The sequence below is a fragment of the Hibiscus syriacus genome, unplaced genomic scaffold (genome assembly GCF_006381635.1).
Source record: "Hibiscus syriacus cultivar Baekdansim isolate YM2019G1 unplaced genomic scaffold, ASM638163v2 tig00110621_pilon, whole genome shotgun sequence".
In the NCBI taxonomy this organism is placed as follows: domain Eukaryota; kingdom Viridiplantae; phylum Streptophyta; class Magnoliopsida; order Malvales; family Malvaceae; genus Hibiscus; species Hibiscus syriacus.
In genome coordinates this window covers 373,115-400,120 of record NW_024062802.1, presented here as the reverse complement: position 1 = coordinate 400,120, position 27,006 = coordinate 373,115, and the positions used below count along the sequence as shown (strand labels likewise).

Here is a 27,006-nt window from a genome sequence, read left to right as displayed (position 1 = left end):
GTTGCATCAATGACTTCTAGATCGCGGTTGATCGCCATTGCTGCTTTTCTGTTTAACAGAAATACGACTGAAGTGGATAGGGTCAGATACAATTACGTTACTAATATTTGCTGAACTTGCATCGGGTAAGAAATCAAAGAATTCTTACCGATGTTGAATAAACCCTCTTATAGCTACTGCTTTAACAGGCTTTTGAAAACTAAGATATGAGGTCATTCCAATTCTTAATTTAGAACTTTCTTCTTCTAAAAGCATTTGGGAAGAGTTACGTATCAAGCATGGAAAAATATTCTGGCACAAGATTGTCTGGTATCCCCTTCATATTCCCAAATTTAACATTATTACTTGGCTTGCAATCTTGGATCGTCTTCCTACTAGAGAAAGACTTACTCGTATGGGAATTACAAGCATTGGCTCTTGCATCTTATGCAATGCTGGCATTGAAACGAGGAATAATTTGTTTACTGAATGTCCTATGGTTGCTGCTATTTGGAATAGAATTCTAAATCTTTCTCTTTTGGATAAACCTCATATGTTTTGAGATTCTTTTCTTGTTTGGGCATCTTCGACTTGGAAAGGAAAATCTCTCCTTACAACCATATTGAAGATTGCATGGTGCTCATTCATTTACTACGTTTGGGAAGAAAGAAATAGACGTTTATTCCAAAGACGTGTTAGAACCATTGATGATTTGCTCTTTTCAATCAAAGAGATTGTTAGTGCTCAACTTAGGAATATAGATACTAATAGTCTTGATTTTGTTAATATGCAACTTATGACTAATTGGGGCATAAGATAATTTTATTTTGTTGTAATTAGTTTGTTTTTAATCCTTGTTTGGATTCTTTGTATTGTGACATTCTTTGATAATAAAATTTACTTATCCAAAAAAAAAATCAATATAAAGTGCTTAAGAAACCATCATTCCAACCTGAAATGGAAGTTCGGGGATAGATTGAGATAATTATTTTTTAAAATTTTTAAATTCTCATATAATTTATATATATTTTTTGTGTTCTTTTATTAGTATTATGTTTCGTCCTCTTAAAATGTATAAGTTCGTACTTTGATATAAAATATGCATCCGTCCTTGAATTATAATTAAGAACATGCAGAGGGTACATACACATTTATTTTTGCATTTGGTGTTGTCAGGTTATTGAAAGGAGAAATATCATCCCTAGGGTGACTTATACAATTACAAGCACCAAAGACTGGCTGGCATGTAGCCTCCTGGTTCAACTCTGAAACAAGATTGCACGGTCTAGAAGGAACTATATAGTTTACAATACATACATGGGCAGACCGTAATGAGGGCAGGGGGATTTTTGAATACATCAATTAGACCTCAATTTTTTTTTGAAAATTCTCATTGAATAAAATTTAAACTTGACCTCCAAAAAATTAAAATTTTATTTAGACCCCCAAACTGTCATTCCTCGCAACTTACTTGAGAGCTGAGACTTGAGATCTCATAGTGTTTTCAAGGTTTTGAAGCACAATTTTTGTGAAAATTATGACTTGAATAGCGCCTTTTGATGCCTCAGCCATATCGCGTAAGACCCTTCCTACCCCTGCCTTTTCAAGGAGACTTGAATGGTGCATCGTGTACCGTCCTCCGGGCAGGGTAAACTGCAGAGAGGAGAGGAATCTTAAGCTTTAGTAGCAATGCATTAATTTCTTCCAAAACGTAGTCATTTTTAATAAAGAGAAGAGGGAGAAAACATGAGCTTGCCTGCAAAAGAGCAAATGCAGAACAAGACTGTAGTATGGAACAAGAGTCTCCTAACATTCTGACAAATCTGTCAATCTCAGCTCCACTGAAGAGACATGCAAAAGGAAAGATAAATGAAACATATTAGAATACAGAGATGATTCTGAAGGTAAGAACTCTTAGATTTTTGTTTACCGAGTAAAGGATAGGAGGTATATTATGACTTGCGCAATCGGATTACACGGAGGTATATTATGACGTGTTTATGGATATGGCTTGGTTAAATATTAAACAGATTAAGAGAATATGCAATTTGCATAAACACTAGCAGTTACTTTTTTAAATTTTACTACCGAAACTAGAAATGAAATCAGCAGTTTCATCTTCAGAATATAATATAATAATGCCAGAAAACCGAACCTGCATCTTACATGCTCTGCATCTGGTATTCTTATGGCTTCTGCTATCTGTGCCAAAGCTGTGGGGACTAATGTTGCAGCAACAGCAGCATTAAAGGCTTTTGGATTAAAAGATGATATCACGAATTCTTCAACATGTTTCAAGGCCAGCCTTCCAACCTCATCTATGTTCTTCATCTTCAAACTGCCCAGTGATGAAGGTGAAGACCCCACTGGTACAGCTGCATCTACTCTGTAAATCGAGAAACCAAAATTTACACCTCTAAAGTAAATTTTAAAACCAATGCCATTTCACTACCCACAAATGAATGTGACTTCATATTAGTGTTTGCCAATTCATGATAACTTCCAGAAAATAGTTATACATACATCCCATCAAACATGTAAACCAAGGCCAATGCAGCCATAAAACGTGCCATTTTTGAGTTCGATGAAGAGCATAGATGAACAAGGGGTTGAACTCCATCATCTTGTATTATACGAAGAGCATTATCACGGTAAAATGCCAAATTCCAGAGTGCTCCAGCAGCGAGCAAATGGATATCCTGAAAGAAAAAAAAAATGTACTAAGAACTCAATAGGCAGTTAAGTTAGACAACTTAAGAATGATCGGTCCAGATGAATGATTCAATGAATGTTGCACTTCGTTATCATAGATGCATTATTAACACATCTACAGTGACAGGAATCAGTATACTTATTTTCTACTAAAGGTCTGGGCTTAAGGATTGCACAGAGATTTCATATTCATTTATGCCGAATAAAAGAGATGGAATTTGTAACATAAAGTTGACAGACAAAGTATTCACAGAAGGCTTACAATATGCAAAGAACATCTTGAACCGGTTTTGATAATAACGACTCATTTGAGCGAGTTGAATGAAAAACTTACTTCGACATCTGAGCGTGCCAATACAATTAGTGGAGCTATACCACCTTGTCTTCCAATAGCAATTCTGCACTAATATAAAATACATCAATATGTATCATAAAGTGCAAGGAGATATGTATATATACCAAAAAGACCATTGAGACATGGAACACTGAAGATGAAATAAGAACAGACCTTAAGGTTTATACACAAATACTAAATAGCATAAACAAGGCCATCATCACTTCAATTAGGTTAAATGGAAATATCTTGATATAATGTTACATAGTAACAAAGCAAAGGCAAACTTATTTCACCTAAGAACTTGTTCTACATATATTATTGCATGCTTTAAATAGTGAACAATTACGGCAAAGAAGTTTCCATTTCCTACTACAATTATGCATGCTTTAAATAGTGAACAATTACACCTGTTAGTTTCTGACAGTAACAATGCCCAAAGAGCACCTGCAGCTCTTTCTTGAAGACTTTTGGAAGCACTTATGCTAGATCGAGCCAGGGCAACCTAATCATGCAAAATCAGAATAAAATTTTAAAACCTGAAAGATAGCTGATAGATAATAATGTCTTTTTCAAAGCAGCAACTGAAGGGTTATCAGTTAAAGCCAAAAGAATCATAAACTTTGTTCTTGTTCAGAGTTTGTATAGGAGGCAGTTGTTAACACTAACGGATTCATCAATATAAATTGCTCTCACAATATCAAACAAAATAATCCCAAGGAATTCTTTGTTCTTCCAATTCCGATATCAGACAATTATCTTCACTGATTTTTACATAGTTTTAGTTGATATATAGAAGAATCCTTCAAGAACCCCTCAATTCACACCAAAATTTCCTCACGGGAGCTGAAAATAACAATATTGGGTCATATTCTTAGTATTACAGTAATTGAAACTGCAAGCTGCATAGAAAGTACTGAGGGAATAGTTATAACCAGGGATATGATCATACGAAGACAAGGCTAAGAAACATGATAGAACAATTTTATAGTTCAACAAATAATGCAAAATTTGAGATAATGGCATATTTGATCCATCAGAGGTAAAACTCAAAAATAAGTGTACCAGTGCCTCAATACCACCAACAGCTGAAATCACTTCTCGATTTTTTTCATCAAATGACAAATTCCACAAAGCCGTAGCCACTTGCTGCCTGCTTTTCATCAGATATGAAAAAAATAAAATGGCAGTTCAAAGGATGGGCTTATACATTTGGACAAAGCTCAAACCAATTACAGAGTTGGGAACATTTGATATGACACTGTAAGATTTGGTAGGGGTATTATTTTCAACACTTGTTAATTTTTAGGCACTCACATGACTTGTTTTCAGCAAAGGGAAAGAAAACCTTTTACTGATTTTGAAGAGGTCTTTTGTTCTACTAGAGTTTTACTCATCCTTCTATTTTCAAGTTCAAATGTGTAGTAATTATCCTTGTTTTAGTACACTAAATAACCAATTGATGCATAAATAATATAATAAATGCATGAAACATGTAAGATTAATTGCAATATCAAGTAAAATAGATTACCTTACACCTTCATTTTGAGAATAAGTAAGTTGTACTAATGATTCCAATGCGCCTTCCTCTTGCCCAATGGCAGCAGAATTGCTGTCACAATCCCCATAGGCAGCCAAATTACTCAACGCACGAGCAGCCTAGAAAAGAGGATAGAATCTTATTTCACCAGAAAAGTTATAGACCGTCTGCTAAAACATTGTGTGTATACAAATGAAAAATTCAACCAGGCTCCTTCAAGAATGAATACTTGATTTACAATGAAAATTGAAACTAACTAAATAAAGTTCAGGACCAAGTCTTCAACATGCAAAGAATCCTTACATCACACATGTTCTACTATTAAATCTCATAGTTCTCAGTAATGCAGATCCATATCCTTCTCAAAAGGGCTTCTAATATATCTATTTATTATCCTAGAAAAAGTATATTGATCAATAATATGGTAACAAAAACAAAAACCATCCTCACCGTCAAAATGATTATCGACATTTCTCAATGTAAACAGAAAGGAAACCCGAAATACCTGCTCTTGCACGCCTTCAAATTTGCAAGCCCGAGCAAGCATCACCAAAGCATGGATACCACCAGCCAAAGCCACCTCCCTGCTGCATTTCTCATCAGTTGCCAAATTTGCCAGTGCTCCAGTTGCACGTTGCTATCATTCAGAAAAGGCTCACAATTTATCTCTAATAAGGTTACAAATATCTGTCGGAAGGAACAGTTAAAAGATACATACAATAAGTAAATCATGGCCGGAAGGCCATTTGAGTATAAGGTCAACTAAAGCCGTTACACCACCTGCCTCTGCAATAGCACCCTGAAAAGAAACTGTGTTGAGCAAAGATTGCTATTTGTAAGATAATCTCAATAAAGTTGTTCAGTTTTCCCAACCTTAAGCTCAACCACTACAGAAAGATCCCACAGCGCTCGAGCAGCCTCTTCCGCCACTAATCTGTTCTTTGATCTAGCTAAACCAGTAAGAACATTGATTCCTCCACTATCAGCAACAACTTTTGCAACTTTTGAGTCTACGGACAAGTTTGCTATAGCCTGCATCCAAACAATAAAATAGGCGAGCATGCGGTTTTCAAGCAAACCATCGAAGAGCATAATTTTTAAAATGATATTTTGAAGTTTTAACACCTAATTTCAATCCTTATGACTTCTAAAACTGCTTATATTTTGTGAAATTATAAAGATTTTTTTTTCTTTTTTGCATTCAGCCAATTCTCATAACAGAGGCAACACATACTTTAACCACTTTAGACTGAAGGCTTTCCTGGCAAGATCTTGCAAGGTTCAAAAGCATTCGTACACCATCTCCTCGTAAAATTGCCTCAGCTCTCTGGCAGTCAATAGTAGCATTTTTATTATGAATGACTAGAAAGATTGCAACAGCAGTAGCTGCTCTTTCTTGAACTTCCTCCTGTGAACTCTGCAGTAAACTGAGCAATACAGCTGCCCCTTGATTGAGCCAAAAATCATCGAACTTTTTCAGATTGTTTTTTGCAATACAGAAAAGTGAATGTGAAATGGTCCGTTCAATCCAAACAACAATCTCATCCAAGTTTTTATCTTCATTCTTTATTTTCTTCCAATGCCGAAACACATCAATAACATTTTCTAAATTGTCAGCAAACAATGATGCTACTCCCTTGAGAATGTCACTAAACAAAGTAAGCAATATTCTGCCTGTGTGATTATGCATTTTGTTTCTGTCAACTTCATCTTCAAAACTTGGACAGTTCAAGGCGGTCAATACTTTCAAATTTTGGGACGATGAAAATAAACTTGTTGCAACACTAGGATTTACATCAGTTCTTGAAACATCTAAACCTACCAAGTTAGGTAATTTACTCCAAACTTGTGCTGCAGATCCCCATTTTAGGTTTCTAGTCCCAGCAACAGAGAGAAATTTAAGGGAGCTCAAGTTTCCAAGAGCCACTTCATCAATGTTGTTGGATTCCAGAAACCCGATATCCATTAACTGCCTACAATGCTTAGCCAAAGCATTTATGGCATCTCCATTAGCTTCCCTAACACCTGACATCCAAAGCCTCTTCAATCTTGGGCAGCAATATGCAAGTACTTTGATTGCCTCGCTGCTGATCTGCTCACAATGATCTGGGCCAAGTTGGATGCTCTCAAGCATCTCATGTCTTGCTGCTATCACAGAAAGTGCAACATCAGTAATGTCACGACAAAGATCACAACTTATTTCTTGAAGTTCCCTTGCTTGAAGAGTAATTATTGCATCTGCCGAGTCGGCTGCACGAAGTTTAAGCCTCCGGAGATTCTTGCATCGAGAGGAGAGTGAGACTGCAGCTGCAGTGTCGAATTTGTAAGAACGGAGGTCCAATGACCCCCATAAACAGGGAAAAGAACCTAAGAGCCTAAATGTTCGACAAGTTGATGCCAAGCTAGCTCGATCTCGATAATTTAAATAAGAAAAGAGTTGAGTAACCGTGTCATCGGGCAAGGTTGTCCAATCAACTCCACAAATTGTATCTGAGTTCAAACATCCACTACAAAGGGTCTCTGAACTAATGTTTCTCTGATAATTTTCCTCACCATGTGAACAATTTTGCCTCACTCTTTGACTCATATCCTACAAGTTTTGGAGCACTGCAAGCAGAAATAACATGACAAAAACACAGTGTTCACTCAAGGAAAAAACACAAGTAATCATTCAATTGAAAAAACCATGCACAAATTTCAAAACTACGGACGCGGGACGCATTCAAGTAACATATTACAATCCCATTTTCCCAAGAACTATAAAATAAACATTGAACATGATGATCAATCTTGAGTTCCAGTAAAACAGATAAAATATCTGATCAAACAAATTCATTTTTCCACTTCAAAACTAGAAAATCCCATTAATAAAAAGTGTCGAATTTAATAAACATTTAATCAAACAAGAATCATTTCGACAATTCCCACACACCCGGAATATCAATTCTCCAAAAACTCAACCCAGTTCAGAAATTGAAAAAAAAAAGTAGTCAAAGTTTAACCTAAAGAATCAATGAATACCTTTGAGATAGCAGAGATTGGTGCGAAGGAAAATACGTTGAAACCAAGGAGGATCTTAATATATATAGAGCCATCCCCTTCGGCTTTTAAAATTTAGAAACAAGTACAACAGTTAAAGACAAGAGAAAAATCGTTGCGTCCGTCACTACGTTTTTCCATTTACGGTCAAACAAGAAAGCAATGGTGGTTTTCATTCTACTTTCCAAGAATTTGTTTCTTCGATTCTCCTTTTTAACAGTACTGGTAATAGTTATGTACTTATGTGATCTTTTTACTCTAATTTAGTGTCACTGCTAAGTATAATCTGTGTTAAAGGTTAAACAGATTATTTCTTATCAAATATGCGTATCGATTATTGTGTTTTTTATATAAAACTTGCGATAATTGGTTTTCTGGTAAATGAGATGAACAAAGAGATCAAATAAATCAAAAATTGAATTCAACCGAATTATATTTGATGATGCAAATGATTTAACAGATTCAATCGAACGAACTGAACAGATCTATGTTAGTTTGGGGTAATCTCAGATTAAGTTTTTTGTTCTATACATGATTAGATATCAGTAATCTCATACATGATTATGAGGGTTGTAGAAGAGGTTTTGACAAGGATGAATCAGCTATTCATGTTATTGTAGCATCTTTTATCCTCAAGAGATCGGCCAAGCATTGTACATGTCCTTTTACTCGAGCGTTAGTGGAGTTCACTGTTTGTGAATAATAAGGATAAACTACACGTTTGGTAGTTACAAGAATATACAATTTTCAGGAGAAGACGACTGCATCGGTCGTCCATCTCTGGTATGAACATAGAGTTTGTTCCGAAGAGAAACGCCGATAGATTCTCATTGACTTCCTTTTGGTGTTTCGAAGATGGAAAGATGATTTTTGCACCTAAACAGGGTAGCATGTTAATCGTTAAACCTTGTCTAGGTTCGAACAAAAACGTCTTAACAATCATAACCATAAACACAGTGCTTAAAAGATGTCTTAATATTCATATAATCCAGCAACCTATTAAACCGAAACTTAATCCGTCATGTCGCCAAATGGAGATTCAATGGGTTCGAGCTCGAGCCACACCCACGATAAACAGGACTAAAACAGACAACACCATTGAGATCCTCAGCTTTGCATCAAACGTGTCTGCTGTTCCCTTCTCTTCACTCGGAGGCGGCAGCTTAAACAACCCAGAGAAGAGCTTTGTGATTTTATCAAATACCTCCAGGATTTTTCCTTTAGTGCTGTTGAAAATCCACTTCACTATGTTTATGTTTGTTGTCTCGCTCGATTCGTTGGAATTCTCAGCCGAACTCTCATCGAAACTCGGTGAACTACTACTGTCTTCAGCAGCTATGATCATAAGAAAAAAGTGCATTGTGAATATATATACTTGATCACATAAGTCTAATTACATATATTCATCCAATTCAGACCAACCTGCACAATATGACTTTCTCAGTTCCCTCACCACCTCATTGTTCAAAACAGCATTCCAAATTGCTTCATCAGAAGATATCGACATAACCATCTTCTGCAAAACACACAAGCATCGACTGTTTAGGTCAACTCTAAACATAAACCCTATAATACTCATATAGCAGCAAAAGAAAAAAAGACCTGAATCAAGGAATCTGTTTGCATTAAATGCAAAGCATCATAAACGCTGTTTTGATAAACTTGTGTGTCATGGAGTTGCATCGAAGGCTCTATCCATTCCGACTCAGACCCGGTAGAACGAATCCGGTTAACTGAGATAATATCCGAGCTTGGAGAGTGATAACCTGTTTCCTCATGAACATTATAAGGAAACTTATCCCTGATAAGTTCTCTCGACGAGCCTACACCGACGACCCTATACAAAAGAAATTCAACGACGGCAAAAGTCTAGTTTGTACCATAATTACAAATCAAACTTTTTAACTGAAAACATCATCCACATTATAATATGCTTCGCTATTCTATAGCTAACACGTAATGACATTTAAAAAAACAAAACAACAACATCAACTTAGTTGATTAAACAACGTTAATAGCAACCTTTTGTTCTAATAAAATATTTCATTTTCCAATCATTCGTTTTCTTTATCTTTTCTGTAAATAAAAACATGCCTGTAAACTTGTATATGCTGTTGACTTCCCCCGTCACTATCAAATACCGTCAACACATCGTCACATTAGAATCAGAGAAGAAAAAGTTAAATTATGGTATAATTCCTATTAAAAACAAAATCACAATAAGATATGGTTTAAAATCGTAACATTATGCCGTAATAGTAATGTATTGCGTCGTAATATTATAATAGACCTCTAAATGATCAAAATAAAACTCCATTAATGAAAGCACAAAAAGAGTATATGAATGCACAGCTTATGTAATAGACACCGCAGCCACAATTTAATACTTCAACAGTAATGCAAATCAAAACGAAAATGGCAGTAGTAACACAAAGAAAAGGACCAACAATTCCATCATTCTAACATATACAGAAATGGGTAAATCGAACAATATTTTTTTTCATTTCAGCTCAATTAAACCGGCAATAAATGAATAAAAAATGACCTTTGAAGAGCAGAGAGAGCATTTTCGACTTCAGCAACACAGGGAACAGGTCCCAAAACAAAATCATGTGGCTGCTTATTATTCTCCTCCTCAGTGGCATCCACAGACACCCACTCAAAGTCATCAAAACAAGGAGGACCCGAGAAGGCAGGCCAGTCATTGGCAGTGATGGGGACACCACCATTGAAACTGTTACAAGAACCCAAGGAAGAACTCCCAGAAGAAGACGAAGAAGGAAGGTAAAGATGACCATTGCTATTGTTATTATTATGTCTACGAGTAGCAGAACTTGTGGAAGAAGAAAGGGGTTCTTGGAAAGATGCAGTGGAGGCCCTGGAAACTGCTGCTCTTCCGACTGCTCTCAACATGTTGGCTCCTCCTGGACCGCCGCCCATGCCTTTGCCGCCTCGACCAAACATATATGTGTTGCAGTTTATTTTGTGACAGTTGTTATCCTTTGAAACTGAAAACCAGTCCAAAGGAAATAAATATATCTTTTTGGATTCCCTCTATCTTGGCACTGAGCTTAACCGACCGACCTGCAGATTGTATAAGACTAGTAGAATTTTGAGTCTGCAAACTCTTTTGGGCTGGTTTGAAGCTTAAGGGATAAAGTTTGGACAAAACAAGATATGGCTTCAGATTTTGTTTTTGAAAATGCCTAATACCTGAGTGTATAAATTATATCATTTTTTAATGAATATAAGTATACGCTATTTTATTAACCATTCAGTGTCTAATGTTATAAATGTGATCACTTTAGGAACTTAAAACGTAACGATCGTTAGCTTTTTCCGTTACGTCACAATATGATAATTTTAATTTTTTTTTAAAAAAATATATTATTATATTTATATAAAAAATTAATTTCTTTTAAATTACAAAAAAGCTTCAAAATCCCTAAAATCCTCAAATCCTAACACTAACTCGTCACCATTGTCTTTTCTAGCCACAACCATCGACACCTACATAGTCTCTGTCATCATTCTAGTTATATGTCGTCGTAGTTGTCATTGATTGATTATCTGAATAGCAATTTTCATCCTAGAGTTTGCGAGGTTTAAAACATCGATTTACCGTCAATGGATCGTCGATCGACCACAATTTCATAGGGGTTTTGGTCATCGAGGGAGGTGAGGTCGGGTGGAACTTCGTCGATGGCAAAGGGCGATGGTTGGCGTGTATTTAGGTGTTGAAATGAAGATTTTCAAAGTTTTGAGATTATTTTAAAATTTATGTGTCTTCTTTCTAAAAGTATATGTAATTTTATTTTTTAAATTTTATATAAAATTTTTAAAATTATCAGATTGTGACATGTGTCACTTAACAGAGTAAATTAACCCGTTGAATGTCCGACACTTAAAATGGTAACGTTTGTAATGTTAGACATCTTAATGATCCAAAAAATACTGTAAACACTTATTCAATAAAAAGAGTATAATTTGGGCACTTTCAGGGTCGGGACTTTATATAATATAATATAATTATATGTTTCATTTAAATATAGGGTAAAATACACAAATAGTCATTCGACTATATGGTGATGTTTTATTAAGTTTCTCGACTATTAAAAGTTACAAAATGGTTCTTCGACTGTAGGAGGTTGTTTTGTTGAGTCTCCCGACTATTAAAAGTTACAAAATGATCAATCGATTATTTAGTCTGTTTTAAACTCGTCATTTTTTCATTAAAAATTTGATAATAATTTAAGTTGGATGTTGAATGAGATATGATATTTTTTTTAGATTATGGAATTAGACATATTTTAATTTAATGATCATACTTTAATTTATTATTTTTTTGTGCAGTCATATTATTACATACGACGATGGATGACAACATGAAGATTTTTAAACGACTCAAATTTGATTAGATATTATAACAATAAAATTTAACATCGATCTATTTTGAGTTTTAAAATATTTTATCCATTTTATATAATTTTTAATTTAATTATAAAAATTTTAAATAACGACTTGGTTAAAAATTAATTTTAATATTTATTAAATCATAAAAGTTTACATAAAATTTTTATTATTATAATATTTTATTTATAAATGAAAGAATTTTACATTGTGTTAGTAGGTGTGTGTATGTAAAGAAAAACTTGGATTGGCCCAAATATTTAAAATCCAAGTTGGATTCTGTGGACGTTAGTATTGTTTTTATATGTATAAACAGATTCCATTTGGACTCCGTTTCAATAAGCCCACTTTAACCGAACCCAGAAAGAGGGTAAAATTGTGAACTCAAATTACACCATGCCTTAAAACCCTAGTGATCATATTTATAGATCCTACGTTTGAAAATTCCTCATCCATAACCAGAAGCCGCAGGGAGTTCAAGCAGTCATGGGTACGCCATTTTTTAGCTTTGTTTTCCATATCTATTGTTCTTCATTGATTAAGTCGGAAACTTTTCGAAGTTTTTTGTTTTGTTGATCGGTAATTTTAGTTTCTCAGCTTTGTTTTTGTTTTGTTACGTGTTCTAGATTCACGGGATAGATGCTAAATAGTAGAAATGGGCTTCTGATTGATTGGATGTTCTCTAAAATGAAAAGGATTTTATTTAATTGCTATATATATAAGTTTGATTTGGAGCTTTGAGTTATGTATTTTTGATTATTTTATATTTGTTGTGATTTTGTGAATCAAGGGGCTTACAAGTATGTGTCAGAGCTATGGAGGAAGAAGCAATCCGATGTGATGAGGTTCTTGCAGAGGGTCAGGTGCTGGGAATACCGTCAGCACCCTTCCATTGTGCGAGTTAACCACCCGACTCGCCCCGACAAGGCTCGTCGCTTGGGATACAAAGCCAAGCAGGTAAACTGATTCGTTGTTTCTTTAATCTTCCTTCTGCCACTGCATTTTTGTGAGGCTTAGTTTCCGATCTTGTAAAATTTGGTATATTTATGCTTGCCATCATTTGTTTAAACTTTCTTTGCCTGTTTGTTATGTCTGGTGAGTAAATCTGCTTCTTAATAGGGTTATGTTGTTTATCGGGTCCGTGTGAGACGCGGTGGAAGGAAGAGACCGGTACCCAAAGGTATTGTATATGGGAAGCCCACAAACCAGGGTGTGACCCAGCTGAAATTCCAGCGCAGCAAGCGATCAGTTGCGGAAGAACGAGCTGGTCGAAAGCTTGGTGGCCTTAGGGTTGTAAATTCATATTGGATCAATGAGGTGAGCTCCACTAGAAATAATGCCCCTCCTTTTAGCCAAAGATTTCATGAACTGTGACTTATCATCTTATTCTCCAACCGAGGAATAGATTAACACCATTATCATGTATGGAAATTGTGGCCAACTCTTATTTTAGTTTGGTCTTTAACGCTTTTACAGGATTCAACTTACAAATACTTTGAGGTCATCTTGGTTGATCCCGCCCACAATGCTATCCGCAACGACCCGAGAATCAACTGGATCTGTAATCCGGTGCACAAGCACAGGGAACTCCGTGGACTCACCTCTGCTGGCAAGAAATACAGGGGTCTCCGTGGCAAGGGACACTTGCATCACAAGGCCCGACCTTCAAGAGGGGCAAACTGGAAGAGCAACAACACACTCTCTCTTCGCCGCTATCGTTGATTCCTCTGGAATGTATTGCCCATTTTTGTTACACGTTATTACCTTTGTTTATTTTGTGAGAATGAGAAGTAAGACTGATAGTATATTTGTGTTTTAGACATATTGAAATCCTTATGATGAGGCTATTGAGATCTGTGGAGGAAAAAAACTTTATAATTTGTGTAATGCACTGGTTAAACTTAGGGGTGTAAATGAATAGTGCATTCGGTGAATTGTTCGTATAACGTTTGTTTGTTAAGTTAAATAAATAAGTATGAATAATTTTTTTTTAATTTAATAAATTTATGAACACGAATAGAGGTATGTTCGATTTGTTTATATTTATAAATAAATTTGTTTATGAGTTTGTTTATCAACTCATTCATTTATGTTAATGAATAAGTTTGTTTGTCCGGTTGTCCTTTTCTTTTTTCTTTTTTACATTTTAAATATGTGTGAAGGTAGGGATTAAATTTAAACACATGAAAAAATTTAAAATTTAAACTGTGAATTTTGAGGAGTTTAAGCGTTAGTGACATAATTGTACCATTTTTCTTTAGTTTACAAATGAAGGGTAAAACTAAAAATTTAACATATACACGAATGCTAAACGAACATGTTTATGAACACTAAATGAACATTTTCGTGAACATTAAATGAATATGTTAGTTAATAATAAATAAACGAACATAAATACCTTTAAAATAAATAAACGAACACAAACATATTTTACCTACAAAAATTTTAAAAATTTAAATTAGCACTGTAACACTCCAATTTAAGAGTTATGTTTCTTATAGATTAAATATGAAGTTGGTTGGAAAATAATTGTTTTATTAGACCATTATTTATTTAAACAAATGGAGGATAATGAATTAGGTAAAAGTGGACAACTTATTGAGTGTGATGTAATTAAATTATGATAATGGCATTTTTTGGAATCCATTGTTTCCAACTTTCACTTTCGGTTTGTATCCAAAGCCTGAAATTAGTTTAAAAAAAATCATATCATATCTATTATCCTTTACCATATCAGATATGAATGACGAGTGTTCACTGTTGCAAAGCGTGTGAACACCTGTGCAAAGTGCAAAAGCAATCCACACCCAACATTTTCTATATCTCTCTTTCTCGGCTATTCTTGGAAAAGAAAGTAACTCCTCTGGGTCGTTTTCTTTGGTTTCTCACATGGCTTCACTTCTTGAAAAAAATTGGCTGGGAGAACCATACTATAAGCGACTGCAGTGAGATAGAAGCTGATCTAGAACGTGATGAATTCATGGAATCATATTGTGAGGTTATTTATAGATGCAAAGAGGAACTCTCTAAGCCGTTCGATGAAGCTAAAATGTTCTTGACCAACATCAAGTCAAGGCTAAGTGATCTCTGCAAAGGAACATTGATAAAATCCTTGGATTATCTATCTGCTCGACGATTTGGCCCTCTCATGTCGCTCCACTTCAGCAATGTCCCAATACACGTCGTGTCCTCCGCCGATGCTGTCCGTGAGATCACCAAAACTCATGATCTCATATTCGTAAACAGACCCAAACACGTCTTCTTTCAGATACTTCTCTACGACTACAAAGACGTCGTGTCCTCACGTTACGGCGAGTATTGGAGGCAGATGAGAATTATATGTGTACTGAATCTTCTAAGTAACTAAAGGGTTAAATCTTATCTGGCTATAAGAGAAGAAGAAACTGCTCTAGCAGTGAAGAACGTTCAAAAGTCTAGCTCTTCCGGCTTACTAGTGTCTAAGCGAGCTCTTTTTAATGACTATGAACAACGTTATCTGCAGAATATATTTGGGAAGAAAGTACAGTGAAGATACGAGCAAGTTCAAGAAGATTTTGAGAGAGTTACAGAGTTGTTGGGTATGTCGGATGTGGGGGATTATCTTCCATGGCTTGCATGGGTAAGCCATGTCAATGGATTCAATGCTAAAGCCAAGAAAGTGGCCAAGGAGTTCGATGAATTTCTTGATGAAGTGATTGATGAACACGTGAATCACCATAACAAACAAGTAAATGATTTTATAGGGATTCAAGGTAAAGATCAAAAAGATTTTCGTGGATGTTCTGCTGGAGATTCAAAGGCAAAATCACGTGGGAGCTAGTTAAAAAAATAAGGGAAAATCGCAAGCTCAGTCCTTTGATATTGGTGAGAACTTAACCTTGTTCATAAGTGTTTACATAATTTTATCTTTAGTTAAATAGTTTAAATTTATTAGATTTAGTCCCTGATTTTAGTAAATTAAATAGTATAGTGGTCCACAAGATTTTAGTTTTAGCAATTGGCCATTAAATTACCATTTAATTTCTAATAAGTTATTTTTATGGCGAAGGAAATTATTTTGGATTTGAGTTTGTATATTTGAAGGTTCAGGTTTTTTAGAAAAAGATTAGAAACTAGAAATTGAGTTGGTAAGCTGTTTTTCACTGATTAATCACCCGATTCGATTCTTTTTCAGAATTAAGCCTCGTTTTGATGTAATTTTTGTTAATATTTATCTGAGGAAGGAAGTTGATTTCAAGATTGAGGGCGTTCGAATGGAATTTTTATGGTCGATCAATATTGCACGGAAATCGAGATAATACTTTACTACCTCTTTATGCTTTATGGAATATGTTATTGGTAAATGCATGAATAAGATAATGTTGGCCACTTTTGTGGAGTTGATTAATTTATACACTCGATATGAATGCAGTAGAAATTCGGTAATTGAATACGGATCGAATGACTAATATAAGAAATTGGAGGACAATTGGAATTAAACTACAAGCTTTGTGATTGATAAATGAATCAGTCTGGTTATGTAAATTATAATTTATTTCATCAAAGGTATTTGGATTGGAAATTATGAGAATATTCCGATAGGGTAAAATTATGAAAATACCCTTATGTTGTAAGATGACAAGAATTATCCCTGGAAGTTGACTAATAACTTTGAAATGATATATTGATCTGAGAAAACTACAGATGTGCATAAGAAATGTTAGTTTTACTTGGAAATTTGGATAACCGGGTTTTAACCCAATAAGGTTTATGCAAGATATTAGAAGTTTGTTAAGGAATCATTTCGAGATCAAAGAATATTCGAGAAAGCAATTAACCATTGGATCTCTAAAGTATAATTATTTTCGTTAAGAGTTAATACCGAAATTATATGGTTAATAAATTACGAAAATGCCCTTGAAAGGTAAAAATAGTCCAAGTTGACTATGAATGAGATAGTAACATGAGAATTTATTCTTAAACCAATAAATTACTGATTTAATGGTTGAAATCCTACTTTTGTATGGAAAATTCCTAATAATTCGTTAGTAATGTCTAAAAAGACTTTTAACCTGGAAAACTCCGAGTTAAGAATAAATTATCGAGGGTGCTCTTTTGTCAGAATTGTTCGAAGTGATTAGAAAAGATGATACGTTGGAATTAAATAATAAGATCAGATGGATGAAAAGGATTGAAATACATCAGATCTGTCAGAATAGTTCGATGGGACTAACATAAATGATAAGTTTGAATTTAATAATAAGATCGGACGGAATGAATTATTAGACTACAATGGATCTGTAAAATGACCAGAATACCCTTGGAATGCAAATGACCAAGAATATTACCAAGCTCAGGAATGATTAGGTATCCTCAAGCTTTGAAATGAATGGAAAAAAACATTGAGCAACAAAATGACCAAAATGCCCTTATGATCTATACTAAGTAAATGAATTGGATTCATTAAAGAATCTAAATAGACATGGATGTTGCATTGCCTTTAAAAGTTATGGAACACAATTTAAGTCGGTCGACCAACGCTAATGATATGTCAGTACCTGAATGACATAAATACCACTTGAATGTTTGTCGTCTACTCAAATTTGGATAGATGATAATTATGGAAGTACTCAGCTCGGCTCAACGGTAGAGCACATTCGATATTAAGAAGTTGATATTCGTGAGATAAATCAACCACAAATACAAAATAATGATTTTAGTAAATGACCAAAGTGAATTAAACAGAAGTACAATATGTATCCTAAATGCAGAAGCATATGAATTACTCGGAAAGACTCTGAAGTAAATGAGATATGATTTGACTACTAAATGAACCAAGTAACTTTAATGACTAAGAATTTAGTAAGTGATTGGATAAGTCTGAGAACTCCAATGATATTGCATGATATATGATTACTATGGATTATGAACCAAGAATTAAATACATTGACAATTCGTGATATTGTTTCCATATGGATAAAAATAAAGATTATTTGGATCCTCTATTGCTTCCTTTAGATGTAATCATCTATAGACAAGAATTGTTGGTATTAAAGTGTGAATACTTTGGAAGGGCAATGAATTGACCAGTTGATATACATCAGTTTTGGGAGTTGTTGATAGTCCGATCGACTGACATGGATGGTAGTGCCCTGAATCTCGTTTCTCCTTTATCAACTCAAATTACTCTGGTCATACCTGAACACTTTCTCGAGGTATATGAATAATAGTGGGATTCGAAAGTATCAACCTAAAATGTCTGATTAGATCGATTATTAATCGATTCTCTTCAATATGACCTCATTCATGGAATCCGATCAAATTGCATAAGTTTTGTGTTATCCATTCTGATAACTACAATGGCCTCTGAAAATACTTGGATCCTCTAGTGTGTTCCCTATGTACTATTAATTGTTTTATCTGTTTTGAAATATGGTACACTGAAATCTATGGTTTACTGCTTATTGATACACCGACTTACTGGTGACAGTTTATAGACTATGACTAATATATGATTATTGGTTTTCACTGATATATGATAATGATGATTACGGATTTATGGAAATTATGCTTACTGCATAAATTGTATTTTGAAATACTGATTTTGGATGGATTGAATTACGGAGTATAGCTCTGATCAAGTTGGTAAACCTTATGGACCTAGTGTGACTCTTGGGTAGGCTCACGAGCCCCAAGATGATCCATTAGGTTGGCTCCCTTTGCTGTGTGCTTAGGGTAAGCCCTATGGACTTACGGACTTAAGGGTACAGGCCCCGAAGCCTATCCTTAGGTTGGCTCCCTTTGCTGTGTGCTTAGGGTAAGCCCTATGGACTTACGGACTTAAAGATATAGGCCCCAAAGCCTATCCTTAGGTTGGTTTCCTTTTTGTCGTGTGCTTAAGGTAAGCCCTATGGACGCGGTTCTGGGAACTACGGATGGTGTACAAGAGAATGGTTTAAACTACGAGTTTCAAAAGTTAAACTTTATTATAATTTTATGGGATTTACTGAACCATCATTTGATAAGTGTACCTATTATGATTTTATCGTACTGATGGAACACACTAGACAACCTATTCGATCTCCTGAAAATGTGATACTATGAATGTTTCCTATGAACTGAAATATTCATGGCTTCTATTCATTGAACTACCAGTGGAACTACAGATTATTCCAAAAATCAATATACGTTTGATTAAATAAGAAATGATATGACTTTCCATTTATTGACATGTCTTTCAGCAGCATCTGGTAGTTCTGTATTACTGAGCTTTTCGAAGCTCACTCTATTACTCACCATTGCAGGTTAAAAGAATTGTACCCGTACCACTATCAACATCAGTAAGGGAGTTCTTCCGGTGTTACTTGCATAGTACGGTACATGTGATTAGGGGGTATGTAGATTGTATTTTGTTTTATATATGAGTTTGAAAAACCTACCTTATTTCTGAATAATAATAAATCATTTTATGTTTTTATATGTTATAAGAAAAGTTTTAAATTTTCCGTTATTTTTACGGTGGTTCGCTCCGGTGATCTTAATGTGACACTCTAGATCGGATCGGATTCTCCGCATCGGTCTGAGAGGGTTACAAGCACAAACCTTATTTGTTCAATCTTGATTAATTCACACCACTAGTTAAACTAATACTTATGCCTATTTTACGTAAATACTAACCAAGTGATTTATATGAACGATACATTAGTTATTGTCCATTATAATAAATAATTCAATTTTTAAATTTAAATCAAGTTAAAATTTTATAGTTTAAATATCTATAAAAATGTTTAACACAATTTATGCAAAATCTTCCTTACGGCTCTTTCAAAATGATTAAATGATCGATCTCAAAATAATATTTTTTAAAGAAATTATTAATTTTATTTAAAATAGGAAATATCCTAAATTATAATAAAAATTTACAATCTTAATCATAAATTAAACACGGATAATATCTTGTAATCATTGAAACATAATTAACAACTTAAGATCACGTAATAACCATACAATAAAAGATTAAAATCTAACAAAGAAAACTCGAACAAAGATAGATACAAATAGGGTTGTAAACAAGCCAAGTCGAGCTCAACTCGACTAGAAAACTCTGAAATGGAGCTCGAATCGGCTCGAAAACTCGCAAGCCTAAAATTTTCAAGCTCGACTCGAACTCGAAATCATGAATTGAAGCTAAAAAAGCTCGAAATAAAAAAATCTTAAACTTAACCCGATTAAAGCTCAAAGTCAAATTCGAACCTAAATCTTAAATACATTTATACTATATTTAAAAAAAATCAACACATAAATGTTAATGTTATTAATAATTTAATTTTTTAAAAAATGAAATTTTAGTATATTATTTTTTCGAGCAGCTCGTGAGCTTTTCGAGTCGAATATGAAGTAACTCGTTTCAGCTCGTTAAGAACTCGAGTCGAGGTTATTCGAATTAAGTATTTATCGACCTTTGATCGAGTCGATTTCGAGTAGCTCACGATTTGGCTCGTATCATTTACAGCTCTAGATACAAACAAACTTGATCGCATCAGCAAACGAACCACAAAAATAGATCAAGCTATTGAAAGACAACCGACAAACCGCAAATCAAACTCGAGTGCCGTGAAAAGTTGTCCACGAACGCATAATGGGTATTCGAATCCAATATGATAGTCCAAAACAGGGAAGACCGACAATATAATAGTTAAGCACCATCTTGATCAGTCGTGACGATGTCTAATTAACACTTAGAAAAAGATAAGTAAAAATAACAACCAAACGATCGAAAAATGTGCCAAAAGACAGAAGAAAACATGTCATATAGACAAATTTATTGAAAATAAAAAATAAAATAAAATGATAATAAAAAATATCAATAGTCGACAACCAACATTAAAGTTGATAAAAAAAGATGAACAACTTATTGATGAGAAAAAACTATAAGAGAAAATTTCAAAAAATAAAAATAATAAATTTAAATTTAAATAATCTTTAATTTTTTTTAATTTTAAAAATTCAAAAGAATAGTATACAAAAATCTTAAGTTTTTTTCTTCTAGAAAATTTATTTAATCAATTAAATTATATATTTTTAGGTTAATTAAGATTCTATATTAAATAAATAAATTATCAAATTAAATTTAGCATTAATTGCATCATATGTCCTCAAATTATAACATTCATTTTAAAGTGATCCTTAAACTTTTGAACATTCCAATTTCATTTCCAAACTATGACTCTCTTTTTAATTTGGTCCCTTGACTTTTGAATCTTCCAATTTCATCCTCAAATTCATCCAAATATATAATTAGTTTCAACCATAGTTTAAAGTAAATTTTATTTTTTAAAATATATAATAATCTGTTATACTTGTCTATATTTTGATACCACTTGTTCTGATGTTTATGGGAGTTCTGATTTTGTATTTCGTTTTGATGTTTTCTGAAAATTACAGCTCGTAATTTAACGGGGGAGGAGAAAAAGGGATATAGGGAAATTCGGTGGGATGATAAAGAGGTTTGTGCTTTCTATATGGTTCGATTCTGTCCTCGCGATCTGTTCGTGAACACTCGCAGTGACCTCGCTGCGTTTTAAGTTCATTTTTTGTGGTTTATTTTTGACTTGCTGCGTGTTATCTGAGAAAATTAAGCAGTGTTTGAGAAAATTGATAGAAGAATAGGAGACTTTTTTTCCCTAGAGTTAATTTAAGTCCATTCTATTTCATATAGTAGCTAAGACGAGTTTTCCCCTTATTTTTTTCTATTATGATTATTAATTTTCTCTAGCACTATTCTAATCAGTAGCAACACCATCAATGTGTTTTTTTTAGAGAATGAAGATGTTTAATACCATTTTTCTGCTTTTTGTGGGTTTTTTGTTGCTGTTGCATCAGGGCCGTGCCCTAGAGTTCATGACCAGAAGTTGAAAGAAAGGTATGATTGGGATTTCTATGCTTTGAGATATGCTTTTAGCATGAATGCATAACAAAGATTTGTTTAAATGCTTGTGCTTATTCTGTTTGTTTTGAACCTTGCATAGCCTTTGTGTTTAATGGTGAAATTTTGATCAAAATGTCTGTTTCCCATATTTACTTCTGGATGTCCACTCCTTCTGCGTTTATCCAAGAAGAAAGCTTGTCCAGTCGAGCTCCATGGGATAACAGGAAACTTCTCTAGGGATACACGTCCAAGTATGTAGTTATCTGAGTCGAATAAGAATATGATCTTAAATTTTGAGTTAGATTATATAGTTTTCTATTACAGTAGAAAATATATGCGTAATTTCAATATATTTTTCTATTACGGTAGAATATATGGGTAACTTCAATTACATCTTTTGACTATATTTTTTTACAATTTAATCATTTGATTTTATATTTTATTCAATTTGCTGATATATATATATATATATATATTACATTTTCATCAATAATTTATTCTTAAAATTTTAAAAATCAATATTACAAATATATTTTATGGTTTGAGATAATTTTTCCTTTTAAGTAATATTACTAATTTTGTTTACACATGTAAACAATATCAAATATATATTATATATAATAACATAGAGAAAATAATTTAAATTAAAATCAATCAGTATCATAATATTATAAATAATTATTATTAATTTAAATTAAAACTGAAATAAATTTATAAAAATCAATTTAAATCTCATAACCTCAATTTAAAAAATAAATAAAATTTAAATGATACCCGTCGACAATTTTTTTCTCGACTCGAATTTTTACTTTACCTTACAAAATTTACTTTTTTAAAAAAATGTATACAGAGTTATGTATATCATATCTTCCGATCACCAGAGCTTAAAACACCCCCTCGAAAACACTTTATTTATTTATATCAGATTATATATCATAGTTACAACCCTATCCATCAATGGAAAGAATGAGTCATCATCCGCTCATTTAAGCTGTTTCTCCATTTAGAAGATCCACGACAACCCCCCTGATGCTCCCATTGTGCTTCTTCAGCAGCATTTTGTTCATTTCCATATCAGAGAAACCCTGCTACTCACAAACAAAATACCACAATTTCTGTAAATAATTTACCATTTCCTGCAGCTCCTCGAGCATGGGATCCCATTCAGATGCTCCACAAAGATCATCAATACACTTCTCCAGATTGTATTTGTTCATCCTCAAGATCTCTTTGTTCAGATTAACCTCCTTGAATCCCATATCTTCGAGCTCCTTCAGTAGAGTTTTCTCAATGGCATTTTCACTGTCGTCATCAGGCGGTGGCTCTTGAGAGGCTATTGCTCCTCCTGCAGTAGCTGCTTCTGAGAGATCGATGATAGGATAAGCCGACAAAGATTGAGTTTCGGGTGAAGTAGGGACCGGGAAGCCCTTAGGAATAAAAGGATACGCCACAGATGAAGATATTGTGGGTGGCGAAATAGGGGTTGGGACATCACTGTTGTTCAATGTCTGCTCTGTCATTGATTGTTCATTCATCAGGGGCTTCACCGGTGCGGTGTCTGCATTAGAATTGCAAATCTCAGTTTCTTTTGGGCTGGTAGTTTCGGGAGGCAAATTCAAATTCAAGCCCTGAAAGTCATCACTACTCCAGAAGTGATTATATTGTCAAGAGATCAAAGCTCGGAAAGCATATCAACCTTTTAGAAACAGACGACTTACATTGATAAGAACCCAAACATATTGCCCGAATTTTACTCCAGCATGTGATGCCATCCTCCAGTAAGAAACATATCGACCAGGAACTGGTGGTGCGGTAAAATCAACAGCAATATCAAGTTGCCCATCAACAGAAACACCATCAGCAGGAATCTGTCATAAGTTGGGAAGACTGATAAATGATTACATACCCCTTGAACAAAATCATCAAGATACCGAACACACATGAAAGAGTGCACTTGCAATTTGATGTAAAAGCTAAAACACTCTACCTCTAAATCAACTGAAGTTGAATTTCTTAATTGGTCTCCCCAAATCCAGATAAGTTGCAACCCTTGAAACCAAGGTGTAGTACCATTATTGCGCATCCGCCAGATCTTTGTGAATGGAGTAGAAGGAACCATTACAGTCCCATCTATTAAATTGATGTCTGAGATGAAGCAGCTTTCCAGTATAGGCTCTACACGATTCCTCAAGACATGCGGGAGTACCCTTGGAATCTATAAATAAAAGTGTAACAAGCGCTGTTGAGAAGAAGTTTACAGTTAAGAAGAAAATTGCAGGTACGAAATTACATGATCGTTTGATGCCCTGGGAAACCATGGATTAGAGGAATTCACAGGCCTGTCCATTCTGACGTAATCAGCTTCATTTCCCATTTTGGAAAAGCAGATGCTGCAAAGATCATAATCGTCTTTTCTGCATTCCCAATTAATGAGAAGTTGTCACTGACAACTAAGAAAAGAATCCAAAAGGAATAACCTATGGCTAAAAACATTTCTTACACTTTGGACTTGAACCGAGGTCCGGTAATGGGAAGAACCCCACAACCATCGCATTGAATTCCCTTGTGGAATGTACCCAGCATGTCATTTCCATCAGTCGAAGCACTTTTACTTTGACTAAAACGAGGAGGCACAACAGGGTCACTTGCTACCGGCACTCCTCCGGAGGGGCATTCATTTGAAGCATCACTACCCATCATGTTGGTGGGATCACATTTCTTTGTAGCATCAATAAAGGGAGCTGATGTATTGAAGCTAACACTCTTCCCATTCTTACGACCCATGCTCTCCTTTGTGTTTTTCTGATCATCACAAGCAAAAAAGCCCATCGGAGAATGTTGAGAAGATACGTGCTCAGGATCGGATATAGCAGGTGCATCCACACCTCTCGTCAGATTTCCAGTGTTGTCTTCCTCGTTAGCCTTGCAAATTGAATCAAAATCTGTAGGTTTTGGTAAAACTGCTCGTAAGCCACCATCCGGGTCAGCTGCGACAGATGAGGTACAAGGGCTCCCAGAAGACACAGCAGGCATGCTTGAATCAGAAGCAGGTCCAGGCTTCGAAACCGGACTCAGGTAGGATTGTCCCATCTTAGACAAGCACTCCACAATGTCACCCAACACCGGCCTAGCAGATGCCACTTTAAAAGCAGCATCAAGGGAGAGCTTTGAGAAAGCATCACAAATAGCCCCACGCAGAGGCTCCGGTAAAGTTTTCAGAACATCGGCAGCACCAGCATTAATCCCCTCTGATGGAGGCTGAAAAGGTGGGGATCTCAAGGTAGAACTCCGGCTCAATTCACCATAAGGTTTACAGAGCTTATCATTATCCAGCTGCACATTAATCCTCAAGAATTTGAGGCGTTGCCGCATTGCATCAAACAGATCATCATCATCCACAAGAGTAATAACATCCCCATCTTCATCCATATATGTCAGAGTAAATTCAGTATTAACAGGAAAATCAAAAAGGCCAGTGATTTTTGCCCCGAGTCCAGCCATATCAAGACCCAGCTCTTCGCCGTCATCAGCACGAGCAGTGAAACGCCTTAGAGTATCACCGTACTTAACCTGAATCCATAACATTTGCAAAGCAAAAAAGAGAAACAAACAAAAATGATAGGATAAGGGATACAGAACAAATTTAAGAAATTGTTAAATTTTAAACAAAGCATCAGGAGTACAGTTTACGTCTCGGTAACATATATAAATCAGTATAACAAGATTTCAAATGGAACAGTTACGATTAATCATGAACCCATCCCGTAAATGAGTAAATGACATTATAATTATCACAGGTGCACGATATTCACGAACACAACTCATAATTTTGAGCAAAAAATTCTCAATTGCATTTGCATATGATAATCAAAATTCAAAACATAGAAAACAATCATTATGAACATAATCTCAGATTGAAAAGGAAAAGAAAAACGAAAGGGAGAAACTTTCCCATTTTTTCGCACCACATTTCCTCAGGAAACAAACAGAAATTCAAATGATGAAGAAGAAAAAAGGTCCTCAGACTGTGGAGTATCGTAAAACTCGAAACTTTCCGATGAAATAAAAAGCCGGGAAAATGAAGATCGATTAATTACAAGAGGAGGAAAAATGAACCTTGATAACGAGATTGGATTCCATTGGTGAGGAGATGAATAGCAACAAAGATGGTAGCCGTAGGTATTAGAGTAAAAGGGAATATATAAACCTAAGAAAGGTTAATTATAGAGAAACCATTAATCGGGAGACAATAATAGAGGTTTGGATTTCCTAATTATCCTTGGGGAAGTAGCTCTAGGTATACGGATCGGAAGCCGCGGAAATCCTTAAAGCACAAGCTCTCTCTCTTCATCGGTTCCAACACCACCAAGCTCTTTGGCATTTATTAATAGTATGCAAATCAACGGAAGGTTTGATAAACCATTCAATATTTGCCTTAAATACATAATTCTTATCTTCAAACTTTTGAACTTTAGGAACACCCAAAAAAAAAATTGTATTTCTTAACCAAATACATAAGTATATTGATCCTAATTCTATCGGATTATAAAAATATTTCTCATGTTTATCAACAATAGTCATATGCGTAGATGATTTCTTTTGCATTTCTTATCGTACATAATTAAAGGATTTCTGTTTTCTTCTTCAGTTAACAGTTTCAAGTTTCAACATTCCTTATATCTAGGGTATTTAAATTTTCGAACTAATTCGGTTAACTGATCGAATCGAATTAGTTCGATTAATTCGGTAGGCCATCGAATTAGTTCGGTCGGTTAACGATTAAGAAAATTTTTAAAATTCGGTTAACGGTTAATTCGATTCGAAATCAGTTAATTAATCGAATTAATCGAATTAACCGAAATTAAATTTTAAATATTAAATATATTATATATAACATATAGGATTAACCCAAACCATTTAAAACCCAATTAATAATTTAATATTCAATAACTTTTAAACCTAAATCAATATTAATTAATTAAAAAAATTATATAAAATTTTTATTTTATAATTATATATTATTTAAATTAATTGTAAACTGGTTTTTTGAATTAAAAATATTATATATAACATATAGGCTAAGCC

General features: G+C 34.4%; 4 protein-coding genes across 6 annotated transcripts; 1 reads left to right on the top strand and 3 right to left on the bottom strand.

The window, feature by feature from the left end:
- Nucleotides 1-1,158: 1,158 nt before the first annotated feature.
- Nucleotides 1,159-7,152, bottom strand: LOC120136063 (protein ARABIDILLO 1-like). Its single transcript, XM_039152179.1, has 12 exons — nt 5,800-7,152; nt 5,439-5,597; nt 5,284-5,364; nt 5,071-5,202; nt 4,557-4,684; nt 4,091-4,178; nt 3,436-3,530; nt 3,026-3,089; nt 2,503-2,678; nt 2,135-2,365; nt 1,736-1,820; nt 1,159-1,632 (listed from the first exon to the last, which is right to left on the bottom strand). Exons 1-12 carry the CDS (start codon nt 7,150-7,152, stop codon nt 1,447-1,449), a joined length of 2,778 nt encoding a protein of 925 aa, XP_039008110.1. The 3' UTR covers nt 1,159-1,446.
- A 1,491-nt stretch (nt 7,153-8,643) lies between these two features.
- On the bottom strand, nt 8,644-10,738 carry LOC120135846. Its single transcript, XM_039152024.1, has 5 exons — nt 10,378-10,738; nt 10,150-10,338; nt 9,207-9,441; nt 9,027-9,120; nt 8,644-8,939 (listed from the first exon to the last, which is right to left on the bottom strand). Exons 1-5 carry the CDS (start codon nt 10,566-10,568, stop codon nt 8,644-8,646), a joined length of 1,005 nt encoding a protein of 334 aa, XP_039007955.1. The 5' UTR covers nt 10,569-10,738.
- A 1,721-nt stretch (nt 10,739-12,459) lies between these two features.
- Nucleotides 12,460-13,836, top strand: LOC120136269 (60S ribosomal protein L15-1-like). Its single transcript, XM_039152358.1, has 4 exons — nt 12,460-12,504; nt 12,805-12,971; nt 13,134-13,331; nt 13,491-13,836. The coding sequence occupies exons 1-4, from the start codon at nt 12,501-12,503 to the stop codon at nt 13,734-13,736; spliced, it is 615 nt and encodes a 204-aa protein (XP_039008289.1). The 5' UTR covers nt 12,460-12,500; the 3' UTR covers nt 13,737-13,836.
- An 8,985-nt stretch (nt 13,837-22,821) lies between these two features.
- On the bottom strand, nt 22,822-26,296 carry LOC120136220 (protein JOKA2-like). Of its 3 annotated transcripts, XM_039152324.1 has the most exons (9): nt 26,038-26,287; nt 24,995-25,491; nt 24,656-24,934; nt 24,422-24,625; nt 24,212-24,335; nt 23,909-24,136; nt 23,638-23,789; nt 23,052-23,580; nt 22,822-23,006 (listed from the first exon to the last, which is right to left on the bottom strand). In XM_039152324.1, exons 1-9 carry the CDS (start codon nt 26,059-26,061, stop codon nt 22,908-22,910), a joined length of 2,136 nt encoding a protein of 711 aa, XP_039008255.1. In that variant the 5' UTR covers nt 26,062-26,287; the 3' UTR covers nt 22,822-22,907. The 3 variants fall into 3 exon arrangements, with proteins under 3 accessions (XP_039008255.1, XP_039008254.1, XP_039008253.1); XM_039152323.1 differs by having other exon boundaries at nt 24,422-24,934; XM_039152322.1 differs by having other exon boundaries at nt 24,422-25,491; nt 26,038-26,296.
- Nucleotides 26,297-27,006: the final 710 nt, after the last annotated feature.